General features: G+C 40.1%; 1 protein-coding gene across 6 annotated transcripts; it reads left to right on the forward strand.

Annotated features, from left to right (window-relative positions):
- The first annotated feature begins 2456 nt into the window (after window positions 1-2456).
- Window positions 2457-10568, forward strand: LOC146675630 (uncharacterized). Of its 6 annotated transcripts, XM_085400612.1 has the most exons (9): window positions 2681-3042; window positions 5748-5990; window positions 6235-6824; window positions 7119-7298; window positions 7667-7807; window positions 8075-8129; window positions 8290-8443; window positions 9532-9610; window positions 10141-10568. In XM_085400612.1, the coding sequence occupies exons 2-9, from the start codon at window positions 5789-5791 to the stop codon at window positions 10180-10182; spliced, it is 1443 nt and encodes a 480-aa protein (XP_085256738.1). In that variant the 5' UTR covers window positions 2681-3042; window positions 5748-5788; the 3' UTR covers window positions 10183-10568. The 6 variants fall into 6 exon arrangements, with proteins under 6 accessions (XP_085256735.1, XP_085256736.1, XP_085256737.1 ...); XM_085400609.1 differs by lacking the exon at window positions 2681-3042 and adding an exon at window positions 2457-2532 and having other exon boundaries at window positions 9532-10568; XM_085400610.1 differs by lacking the exon at window positions 2681-3042 and adding an exon at window positions 2622-2675 and having other exon boundaries at window positions 9532-10568.
- The last annotated feature ends 2223 nt before the right edge of the window (window positions 10569-12791 follow it).

A 12791-nucleotide genomic window follows, 5' to 3' on the forward strand; every position in this document is an offset into this window, starting at 1 on the left:
TGACTGAAATCATGGAGCCCAAACTCTGATTTATGTTGGACACACTGACAATCCTCTGGTCCACAAAGTGCAGCATAGAGGTGACTGAAAAGAACAAATGTAAACGTAGTACTACAAACCATAACCACAGAGTCCAGGTGTGTTTGATGTTGCTGTGCAGACTGACCAGTGGAAACCTCTGCTCTCTGCTGGTCCACTCTGTGGAGGAGTAATGTATAATTAGCTCATGTTATGTCTGTCCACACACAGACACAAGCTAAAGGTCCATGAAGTGATGTTTGGATGGGTTCAGTCAATCAGATGACTGTCATGGTGGAGCTTTGCTAGTCCTGCTGATCCCACTGAGAATTAACAACTCAGTTTCCAGATGTCTGTAGTTTTCTGCTCAGTTTCTTTAGTCCCAACAGCTCTTACCATCTCCTGCATAAAGCTTTCCCTCCATGCTCAGATGCCCTGGAACAAGGTGCTCTCTTTATATCAGTGACTGGTTTAAAGGGACAACTTGCAGTGCTCACCAAACTTTGTGTCAGCAAAAGTAGTTCTAATGTTTCTTACATTTATTACATTTTTACATTTTTACACACACAAATCAATGAACGCAAAAACATGAACTTTCCAGATATTTTGTTTTACAATGTTACAAAACTCAGTTCACAACTACACAGTCTGATTTACAAGTACAAAATATTTATGACCACAGTTTGAGCCGATGTATGTCCCGAGTCTGTGGACTCAGTGGTTTTGTTTTGATTGTTATTGTCTTTTGTTACAATTTCATTCTGATTAAGATTTTCTAGTTCTGAGGTTTTGGTTTCTGTGTTCCCTCTGTACTGTGTTAGTATTGTGTCTCTGTGTTCACTTCCTGTTTTATTTTGACAGTGCCATGTCCTACGTTAGTGTGTCTACTTTTGCTTCCCCTTGTCTGGTTATGTCCAATGAATCCTGCTGTGTCTCCCTTTTCTCATTCCCTGATGGCTCTTTTGTGTATATGAGCCCTTTGTTTTCTCCTGCTTGTTGCTGGTTCGTCTGTGTTGTCTCCCCGTGTCTCCGTTTAAGGTTTCAGGTTAGTTTTTTAGTTTTTCAGTAGAGGTTATCTTAGCTTCTGCACAGGCCATCTCCACTGCACTTCACCGTTTCAATACAGCTCACTCACTTCACAGCAGTGTCTGCATCTTGGGTCCTTTATTAAATTCAACATGGCTCGCCCCGCTAGCCGTGACATAAGATGTGAAAACAATATCCAAAAAACACGAGAGACAAACAGGAAATAGTTTTATGGTGCAGGGCCAACAAACTGAGTCCAGCCATGAACTCAGAGTTGATTGAATTAGCATTTTGAATTGGCTGATCTGAGTTACTTCAATCAAGTCTATGTTCACTTTGAGTTAAGATTATACGTGATTGATGGAAAAGAAAAAAGCCGTCATCAGCAACTGATTCTGATTTAGCAGGTTTTCAAATCTAAACGGTACCCATCCCTAGCTGGCTGTAGTTAAACCTTTACTTAAAAAGCATCCCTAGACCCAGCTGTCTTAGCTAATTATAGGCCAATCTCCAACCTGACAATCCTTGAAAGAGTAGTTGGGGGGGCGACAATCAGAGGGGCAGTGTGATGATCTTAGGTTACGAACTACCGCAGTCAAGTCATTAAGGGAGACGGGATCAAACTGCTCTAAGACAGCTGAGCACACAGGAGAAAGACTCGGATCTGAGGCAGCAGTCGGCGAGACAAGAGCCCTAATAGACAGAACCTTGTTGTTAAAAAATGCTAAAAAGAGTGACGCTGAAAAACTAGTTCATGCATTTATTACTTCCAGGCTGGACGACTGTAATTCATTATTATCTGGAAGTCCTAAAAACTCCCTGAAAAGCCTTCAGCTGATCCAAAATGCTGCAGCAAGAGTCCTGACAGGGACTAGAAAGAGAGAGCAGATTTCTCCTGTTTTGGCTTCCCTTCATTGGCTGCTCCTCACATACAAGGTCTTAAATAATCAGGCCCCATCTTATCTTAATGCACAACACCTGATCTCTGGTTTCCTCACCTCTTCAATCCCACTTTAATACTTGACTAAACTCATTTTCCTGTTTAGGTGTTGAGGCAAAGCCGCCCATCTACAATGCAGGCAACAGCAAACGGAGCTATTTTTGATTCCCTTTGGGTTTTTTCTACTTTTGTGCTACAAAATGTTCAAGCTGATTAAATTCATTAGAATAAAAGTTCAGATAATTTTCTCATATTAATGTTGGAGGTAGAAATTCAGGTAACTTTGCACAAAAACTGGCAGAAATTTCCTTCAAAGATGGCGTTTTTACTTTAATACTATGAGTACACACTGTTAAAAAAATCCGTAAATTTAGGGGTCCCTTTACCGTGGATTTGCTACGGATTCGCTCCGTTTTGCGAAATACGGAAAGTTTGCTGTTGCGCAAGGCAGAATTTTCTCCCCCACCCAGAATATTCCGACGCCATTACTTTCAGTGCGGTCAGTGCCTACCTAAATTTCTGCAAGTCACAAGGAAAGTTGGAAACAGGTTGGTTGTGTGGAATGAGAATGAGAATTGAGTGCCACCTTGTACATTAAATTGGTCTCGATAGGCAGTTGGTAGTGGTGTGTATGTGAGTGGACGTTTGCTGCTAGCTGCGTTAGCATTAGCCAGCCGCCTGCGCTTCGTAAGTACGTCAAAAACCATTTTTTCCCTCCCTCTTACATGAAATTTGGTCTCGATAGTCAGTTGGTAGCCGTGTGTGTTTCATGGTAACATTTGAATGTGTGGGTTTTGCGTTATTTTGAAGCGTGGTTTGCCCAACTAAAGTTAACGTTAGCCCATAAGTTGGATGCGCGCGCTTGTGTGTGTGTGTGTGTGTGTGTAAATTAGCCACATGTGTGTATTGTTATAGCTCGCTGTGTTACGTTAGCATGCAACTGAACATGGTAATAATTAAAAGGGGTGATAGTTAAGTAGAATCAGATTTCATTGCAGAAAACATTGCAGCCCAAAGAGAGTGGCCCATGCAGCCCAACGCAGATTACTTATTTGAAGGTACCTGAAAAGTGAATGTGCTTCACTGTGCTGATATAAATTTATTGTTTTCATATTGATTCTGTTCTGATTCTGGCTATCCTTCAATTGGCAAATTCAATCTCTTAAAAATGTTGACTTGTAACATTTGTGGCTTTAACGCTCGGTCTTCGACTGATTACTTGAAACACTGCCGAACACACAGAAATAATAATAATGTATCTTTTTTATGTGGCCATAGGGATTGCAGAAGGAAGTTTAACACATACAGTAGCCTTGCTGTGCATATGTCACGAGCTCATGTAGACAGAAGGAGCACACAAACATGGAACCGTAATGTGTCTGTACAGTTAAGGTGCTTGTTTAATTTTTGCAGCAGTGAATATGATGATCTTAAAACTTTAAAGTGTCATTTGAGTGGTCACATAGATGAGGGTTTGACTGTAACATGTCCCTTTGATGGATGTTCTAAGACATTCAATGTAAAGTCATCATTTTTAACGCATATTTCCAGATACCATAAAGGGTGGGATGTTACCAAGATAGCCCCAGTTCATATATGTGAACTAACAGAACGGTCTTTCCAAGGTGAAGGATCACCTGAAGAACCTGAAAGTTTTAAAATTGATGCAGAACAAAGTGATAATTTCTGCAGTGATCAAGTGAAAGACAACTTCACAGAGAGTCTTGCTCAGTTTTACTTGGGTTTACAGGCAAAATATTTGGTTCCAGCCTCCACAATAACAGAAATAGCAAATGAAATGAGAACTATAAGTGATATTCAACAGGAATATACTGTGGATGCACTAGCCTGTGAACTGGGGCAGTATGGTGTTCCAAAGGAGACTGTAACATCTCTTGGGAATAGTATATACGAGCAGAGCCCTATGCACAAGGCATTACATGAAAAGGGTCATTTAACTACGCAACACAAGAGGCTGAAATATTACAAGTCACACTATGACTATGTTGAACCTGTTGAAGTCTTTCTTGGACGCAATCGCAGTGGCCAGAAGAGGCACTATCATTACATCCCAATACTGGAAACCCTCAAAGTAATTCTGAAACAGCAAGGTTTAGATCAGCACAGTCCTAGTTCAAATTCTGAAGATGATGTACTGTGTGATGTCACTGATGGGTGGGCCATCAAATCCAATGCCATGTTTTCCTCAGACCCAGACAGTTTAAAGGTAATGCTCTTTCAGGATGCTTTTGAGGTGGCTAATCCACTCAGATCTGCCAAGACAAAGCATAAAGTATTGGCTGTCTACTTCACACTTGGAAATTTTCATCCACACCAACGATCAACTGTTGATCAGATACAGTTGGCATTACTCTGTGTAGAGAAAGATTGCAAATACTTTGGAATGGATAAGATTTTCAATAAGCTAGTGTCAGACTTGTGTGAGCTGGAGGAAAGGGGCATATCTTTCAATGGAAAAATATATAAAGGCACTGTTGCGTGCATAATGGGCGATAATCTGGGCTCCCACATGATTGGTGGCTTTACAGAAAATTTCAGCACAGCTCAATATTTCTGCAGATACTGTTTGGCAACAAAAAGTGAATTTCAGTCGAACCCTCTCACAGTTTTCACTCATAGAAATCCAGCTGATCATAATGAGACTGTGCGGTTTCTGGAAAGTAACAATGAAGTACACACTCATCACGGTGTTAAATGTGACAGTGTTTTCAACAAACTGTCCAACTTTCATGTGTGTCAGCCAGGCTTACCAGCTTGTTTAGCTCATGATCTGTTTGAGGGGGTAGTAGATTATGATTTGGCATTGTTTTTGCAGTTCTTAATCAGAACACAAAAGTGGTTCAGTTATGAGGTTCTTAATGAAAGAATCAAATCATTTCCTGGTGAAAGCAGCGACAAGCTAAACACTATTCCCACTACAGGAGCCAGGCTTGGAGGACATGCAGCCCAAAACAGGTGGCTTTTGAAATTCTTGCCTGTTTTGGTGCATGACACAATTGAAGATGCTGATAATGAAGTATGGGGACTTGTACTACTTCTGAGGGAGCTTGTTGAATTTGTCTGTGCACCTCGGCTCTCAGAGTTGCAGATTGCTTTCATGAAGGGACTGATTGAACTGTATGTGGAATTGAGGCAAGAGCTGTTTCCAAGAGTTCAACTTAGACCAAAACACCACTATCTGCTTCACTATGCACACTTGACTTTACAATTTGGCCCACTCATATATACTTGGACAATGCGCTTTGAATCAAAACATTCTTATTTTAAAAGGTGCATTAGAGCAAGTAAGAACTTCATAAATGTAACCAAGTCTCTGGCTGAACGGCACCAGTTGCTTCAGGCTTATCAGTCTTGTGGTACCTTGTTTCGTTCCCAGGTTCATGTCTCAGACTCAACACGGTTCTATCCAGAGCTCTATGACCAGAACATAAAGACAGTGGTTGGAGAATTTGATTTGAACTCAAGTAACTCAGTTGTCACAGAGAGTGTGCAGGTTAAAGGCACTACATATGCAAATGGTATGCTGGTCTTACTGAGCTACACAAAAGGACTACTGCAGTTAGGACAAATAGCAAGCATTTTTGTAAAAAATGAAACTACTGTCCTACTTTTGCTTCGAGGGAAAACTGCCAGCTGGATACCTGAGCTTGGACTCTATGAACTTGATGAAAATGCTTCTGACCTGTTCAGTTGCCATGATTTGAACAAACTTGCTGATTATCATCCACTTTATTCTTACCAGAGAGGTACTCGGTGGCTCATTCCTCTTAAACACACACCAACATGGAACTTGTGAAAAACTATGTCAAGAAAGCAATGCCATCGCTCAGTAGCGATCAGATGGATACACTCATGGCTAAACTGGAGGAATTAGGAGTTCTCTCTGTAGATGACCTGAGCCTTGTGGACCCGGAGGACATTAAAGACACTCTGCCATTCATTCAGTGCAAAAGATTCGTCAGAGCTGTCAAAGCATTGGAAGCAGGTGAGTTTTTGCCCCTCTGTTTTAATGCAAGTTTTCTGAAACTACAAAGGTTTATTCCAAAAATGCAAAAAAAAAGTTGCCATCAGCTGTACATGGCAATAATTACTCTATAATTGGTTTTCATAATTAGGTCCATTTGTATTCCTGGTTGACCCAAACTGGACATTGAGGACCAATGTATTAATTGATTTGCAACAATTGTGATGTGTTTAATTTATGGAGATGTTTGTCATGTCATCCATAGATTCACAAACTCCACCGCAGTTCACCCGGCCTGGCCCCTCATCAACACCTGAACCACAGAGGTTTCAGCTGCCCTCAACACCACCTGAGACAGCCGACTCCCCATCCCAAGACGCATATTCTGTACCATGGCACAAATTTCCCTCAAAAGTCATGGATGAGTTGCGTGAAAAAAAGTACATAATGGGGAAAGACAGACGAGAGATGGTTCGGATCGTCGCTGAAGATTACCTCCATAAACACCCAGGAAGACCTGGTAGACAAAAGCTGAGGGAACTCGCCAGTATGATTGTAGGACAATATCCTGCCTCCTTCAAGCTGACAGAGCCGTTTGGAAACAAACCTTTTGCAAAAGATGGTTCTGAAACTCTCTTTCGTCAGCTGGAACACAGAATTGAAAATATGAAGAGGCCACAAAGCTCACTGAAGAGGCAAGCAGGGGGTGAAAATTCAACAAAGAAAAGGCCCAGGAATTCAGATCTGTATGGATGTGTGGCGTGGGATCCAATCATTGAGGGGGCCGTGTGTAGAGAAGACCTGCTGTCTAAACGAGATGAGTTGAAACGTGCCTTTCAAACCCAGGATCTTCAGGTGGGTCTGCAATCATCCATTACAGATACAGAAAGCTTTATTAATCCTCGAAGGGCAATTCGGTTCCTACAGTCCACCATCTAGACATACAACCATTCACACAGCAACAGTATATAGCAGGAGTAATGCGATAAGGTCTGGGTCCAAGTACAATTTAGGACACATTGTGAAATTGTAGATCGTCTGTAGATCACTATGCCCATAGTCAATTGAAATTGATACCCTGTTTTATTATTTTAATTGGTTAGTTTGACTAACTGTTCGACTGTTTGTCTAACTGCCTCATATCTTTAGGAGTCATCTGTTCGAAAATTGATGACTGAAACATATCCCATTCAGCGTGAAATCCTCAACGATGATGATACCACTATTGCCGTTGTAAAGGACGAGTGGCCGTTCCTGTTTGAAGTTCCTCACCTGTTTGATCATGCATCTAAACTCCTTGGCTTCTCTGTACAAAACAAGCTGGCACAGGTGTGTTGTTATTGTTATTATTATGATTGTGCTGTGCTGCTCCATATGGAGAGAATTTTGTCTTTATTAATCAATCAGAAAAAGATTTGCAACCAAAAAGAGAGTTGAGACCAAAAAAGATAAACTGGCAACCAATCAAATAGAATAACTTGGATGAACAATCAAATGGAATAGATTTGAGACCAAAAATCAGGAAGTGACAACCAAAAAAGCAGGACATTTGAGATCAAAACAGAACAGGTTGCAAATGAAAATGAAATAATTCATTTTTATTTTTATTTTTTTCAAAATTCTCTCCATAGCTCCAAACGAAAATGAGTGTTAGTCTTATGTACTTGTACAAAATTAACACCTTGAACCTTGAACAGGAACTTTCCAAAAAAGAAAAGGGGATCAATGACTTCCTTGACTCCAAAGGGATGAAGATGGGCGAAGGTCCAATACAGCTCATCTGTGGCATTTCAAAATACTTCAAGGAAGACTCTTATAAACTCTTCCACAAAAAAGAGGTAGATGTTGTAGATTTTAAACTGTGTGCAAGATAATTATTTGCATCCAGTGGTGAACCAAGTAACCAACCACAGTAGGAAGTATAGATTCCCCTAATTGTGCTGCTGATATTCTCTATAAACTCTCTATCTATAAACTATTTACATTAATGTTTTTGCATAATGGCTACCTCTGTCTGATGAAGACACTAGCAGATAGTCAATTTGCCAGCAGGTTTGTGTGTACTGGAAACATTAATTCATGTATCATGTCTGTCACCAAAACAGATCTCTGCAGATCCTGAAGTCGAACTCCCAGTGACCCCATGCATCCTAATCAGAGGTTTGTAGTTAAATCTTTTTTTGTATCCCAGCAAGCTGTTGTTAGCTGTTGTTATAAGCTGTTGTTGTGTCATATTTATTAAAGAAATTTTTGCTTGCCTTAAAATATAGGATTTTTTTTTTTTTTTGTAAATGGTACATGGTTTTTATCTGTGTTTAAGGTGACCAGCAATTCAAGATTGCTGTTGATGGGTTACTTGTCAATGACCACATCACCTCTCCCATTGTGGCCTTGAGCTACGTCTTCTCCATGTTTTATGTCTGCAACGTCCAATACCCACCGGAGATGGCTTTTACTCTCGAATTCATGCAAAGGTAAGCACTCATTGTTTGGAAATACTTTGTAAATGTGACTTTGCCGTGCCTTTCTGCACCTGACCTGCTTTTTGTCAATCTACACTAAACCCGTTTGTCTGAGATGTACAAGCTCAAAATGTGTCGTCACATGCTGTGAGCTTTTAGATCAGCTGTTATTGGCTTATGATCCCCCTGAATATGGATTTGTTCAGAGATTTTGTAGCTCCCTGTTGAAGACTATTGTTGGAATAAATGTGTCATATCTTTTTAAAGGGCAGGTAACATGCTTTTTGCTTTAAATAGTGTCCTAAGTCAATCAATAACAAAACAAACATAACATGATTCCAGTTGGGAAATGGAGCAAAAACATATTTTTCTCAGAATGGTTTGTTGACACAAAATTCGTTTGAGCTATCTCTTTAAAACCATTAGCACCTGAGACCAGGTTATGTCAGTGGTGGTCAAACCTTTTCATGTCAAAGACACACAAACTGAAATTTATTTGGCTGCAGACCCCAAACTCAAAATATGTTGTTCCAGGGACCCCCCCCCCCCCGAAGGAAAGACTAAACATATTAATTTAAAAAATACTACATAGTGGATTCATGCCCAAATGTTAATACTTGTACTGATGTGTAACGTGCACTGAATGTCACAGTTTCTCCACTCCATGTTTGAATAACCCCCAGGACAGTCCGTGTTCAAATGTGCTGTTACACCTTTTGATAGGACAATGTCAACTGTGTTTTCTATCCCCTTCTGTGTTCTGTGCATTTATAATATCCCTGCATACACATTGAGGATGCATGCTGTCATGTGTTAGTGATAAGCAGACTTCTCACCCTTGCAAACATTTCTGTATATGCACAGTGTGAATGCATGTGTCTTGAAAAGACAAAGGAAGAGAGCTTAGCCACTGGCACCAGCACCACAACAACATTGGGTTCTAGACAGATGGTCAACTAGAATGATAGAGAGGTTCACACATAGGGGCATATTGAAGAAAACAAATGTAGGATTTTATTGAACTGCTCCACTCCTGTCAAGCCACACTACATGTGCAAACTTTGTCTGCATATCACTATTGTTTTTTTTTTTTCCCTCAGAGTTTTCTTTGGGGTCAATCCTGAGCGAGGCTCCAAGGCAGAGAAGAAGGGGAAGAAACGGCACTTCATTCCTCCACAGGTGTGCAAGCTGGTTTCTCAGCTGAAGGAATTTGAATGCAAGCAGAAGGAATCTGAATGGGCCATTTGAGCTGTTCTCAGAGCTCAGAAAATACCTTTTTGGACTGAATGTACACACACACACACACACACACACACACACACACACACACACACACACACACACACAAAGGCAAATCCAAAAACATGGGGCTTGGGAGTAGAAATACAGATTTTTACAGTATTAGGTGAGTTCAGATGTTTTAACTAGATGCCCACAACACACATGCTGCAGTTTCAAATCCCCCATGTTAAGGGGGAGGGAAGGTGGGCGATATTTGTCATTCCAGTTAAGCTTTTCCTGTCATTGTGGAGTTGGAGGTGTAAGTTTTAATTTTTTTTTAGTTTTAAGTTGTTTTAAGAGTTTTAAAAATCTCTTTATGGCATGTTGCACAGTCATCCTTCTAAGGTCATGGTTGTTATTGCTGCACTGATGTTTTATAGAAAAGTTGTATAATGTAATACTTCTAATGTTCTATTTGTTTTTTGTAGAAAGGTCAGCCACTGGTTGCAGAGCTCTGCCTGTCGGTGTGATATGTGGAGTTGGAGGTGTAGGTTTCTGCATCCTCCTGGAGGGGGCTCCTCATTTTGCACTGACAGGTGAGACAGCAACAGCAATGCTGGCAGTTTTATTGTCTTATTTTGTCATTGTCTTTAACAAATCAATTTGTTATTAATGCCTGTCAGCCTGTGGATGCTAAAAAGTTGCTAGATTTGGCATCTCCCTGTTAAAGGACATGGCTGTACTTCTTTGAGAAAACAGCTGGTTTATGTATGTAAAATTTCTCTGAATGTGAAGGTGATGTTCTGAATGTTTTAATGGTTGTAGTGTAAATATTGCAAATCATTCACCACAAAAAGTGAAATCACTTTAAAGCACTGGCAGCTGTTAAAGGAAATAAATAATTGCTGTGATTCTACATTTGTGCTTTATTGATGGTAAACGGTATAGAGAATGGTACAGAATTAAACATTTTAGGATGACTGAAGTGTCCGTAAATGGTATGGATTGAGTACTTAAATAATACGGAATATTCCATTTTAGGTTTGATGGAACTGTCCGTAAATGGTAAAGAAAAAGTCAGGTAAATCTACGGAAATATCTGTTATAGGGTTTACGGAATTGTCTGTGCAATAACGCCGAAATTTATGGAAAATACGGAATTTTCCATTTTAGGTTTGACGGAAATGTCCGTCAATGGTACAGAAAAACTCGGGTAAATCTACAGAAATATCCGTTTTAAGGTTTACGGAAGTGCCCGTACAATAACGGAAAAAGTGCTGGTAATTAATTACCAGCACTTTTTCCGTTTTATAACGGAATTTTTTTTAATAGTGCATTTCAGAGCCTGTACTCTTTTACCTTTACTTGAGTAAAGAAGCTGAATCAGTATTTCAGCTTTAAGAGGGTATTTTAACACAAACATCAGTCCTTCTACTTAAGTATGTTTGACACTTTGTTTAATCATCATTTTTAATGATCAAATATAATTATGTTTGTTATTTGTGGATTTTAAATGTCCTTGACAGAGACAGATGATGATCATTATCCTGCACTGTGGTCTCAGGTTTGGTCGAGCTAGCACAAAGAATGGCTATGTTGAACTTCCTCCTGGGATCTACACTAAGAAGTGAGTCCAACATTAGCAGGGTCTCTTTCCTTTATCTGATTCACTTTAGCATTCACAGTCACGTGAAGCTTGTTATTAACTCGATAAGTCAACCCAGGGTTTCAGCTGAGCGCTCACATGAAACACATGGTGTTGGCAGCATCTGATCAATCATATTCATGGAGACGTGTATCAGCAACAGAGCAGCTGAGTTTGCAGAAGGAAGTCAAACTAAACCACAGGAACAATATGAGGAGATTACACACATAATAAAATACTAGCAGTAACACAGCTGCTGCAGACAAATCAGTCGTGTGATCGTGTGTGAGAGGAGAAGGACTGTAAAGGAGTTTGGTGTTAAAAGCTCTGTATGAATGTGGGAGACTTTGAAGGGCTTTAAAAAGGCCAATATAAAATAAAAGGCAGCAAAATTGCTGAGTGTGAAAGTCACCAGACTTATCAGAGCTCTGTGATTAAGACCTGTAAGAACACCTGTTTGTACTTGTTGGCATTATATCAAACACACACGTATATTAAGCCTTTGTTTGAACTCTGGTTGAATTTGTTACTTTCAGACTGTGAAACATCACAGAGGCTGCAGCTGCAGATCTTTTATTCACCTGGAAATTTACTTTAAATGTTAGATGGAAAATGTATTGCTCAGTTTAACCAAAGTAAGAACAAGAATCCATAAACCTTCATAAAGACAAACATCTCCCAGAACATTGAGCTGCTGAAGTGTCACTGAAGGGAAAAACTATTTGTCCTCCTCCATCCAGCAACACCTGAAACACCTGAGTGGAAGCTCCTCCCTACACTGTGTTTGAAGCAAAGCACAAAGGAGACACCTGCTGGAGCAGCTGGAGTCCTACAGACACTCAGCCTCTTCACTACACAAACACCTCCTACAACATCCACTCTTTCCACTCTGACTGCTGTGTTTGTGGAAACACTCCAACACACACCGCTTCACATACCAACATAGAAATGTGTGAAAAAGAGCTGAGCTGATATTAAACATGAGGATTTATTCAAAAATACAGAGTCAGGAACAACATCTAGACACACATTACCTCTCAGCAGCAGAAGAACATCCTTTAAAGTCTATATCAAAATCCTTCGACTTGTTGCTCTTTAAGGAAACACAGCTGGGTTCAGGTCCAGGAGATTCTGGCCTCTTATTGATCCTAAAAGAAAAACAATAAATGTCACAGCTTCATGAGACAGGAAGGAAAAACTGGAAATATTAAATTAAAGACATGATGAACAATGTGAAACTCATAAAAATAATGTACTTACTCTTTGTCACATAACAGTCTTTTGTTAAAGTTTTCAATAATATCCTTCGAGTCGTTGCTCTTTAAGGAAACACAGCTGGGTTCAGGTCCAGGCTCTGGATTAGTTTTAGGGTTATGTCCAGCTGAGCCTGGTACGCCCCACAGCTCTGGGCTTTAAAACAACACACACAGAGGTATGAGTGTGAATAATGATGGAGCAGTGATGTGAGTGCTGAGCTGTGACATGGAGAAGAGT

This window comes from Rhamphochromis longiceps, linkage group LG3, assembly GCF_057381845.1.
Source record: "Rhamphochromis longiceps isolate RC_006_pf linkage group LG3, R_longiceps_female_GT1.1, whole genome shotgun sequence".
Taxonomy (NCBI): domain Eukaryota; kingdom Metazoa; phylum Chordata; class Actinopteri; order Cichliformes; family Cichlidae; genus Rhamphochromis; species Rhamphochromis longiceps.

Coding starts and splice junctions, on each gene's coding strand:
- LOC146675630 (XM_085400609.1), top strand. CDS start 5,789: ATGGAACTTGTGAAAAACTATGTCAAGAAAGCAATGCCATCGCTCAGT. Junction 7,808..8,074: donor AACTCTTCCACAAAAAAGAG/GTAGATGTTGTA, acceptor TCACCAAAACAG/ATCTCTGCAGATCCTGAAGT. Junction 8,444..9,531: donor ACTCTCGAATTCATGCAAAG/GTAAGCACTCAT, acceptor TTTTTCCCTCAG/AGTTTTCTTTGGGGTCAATC.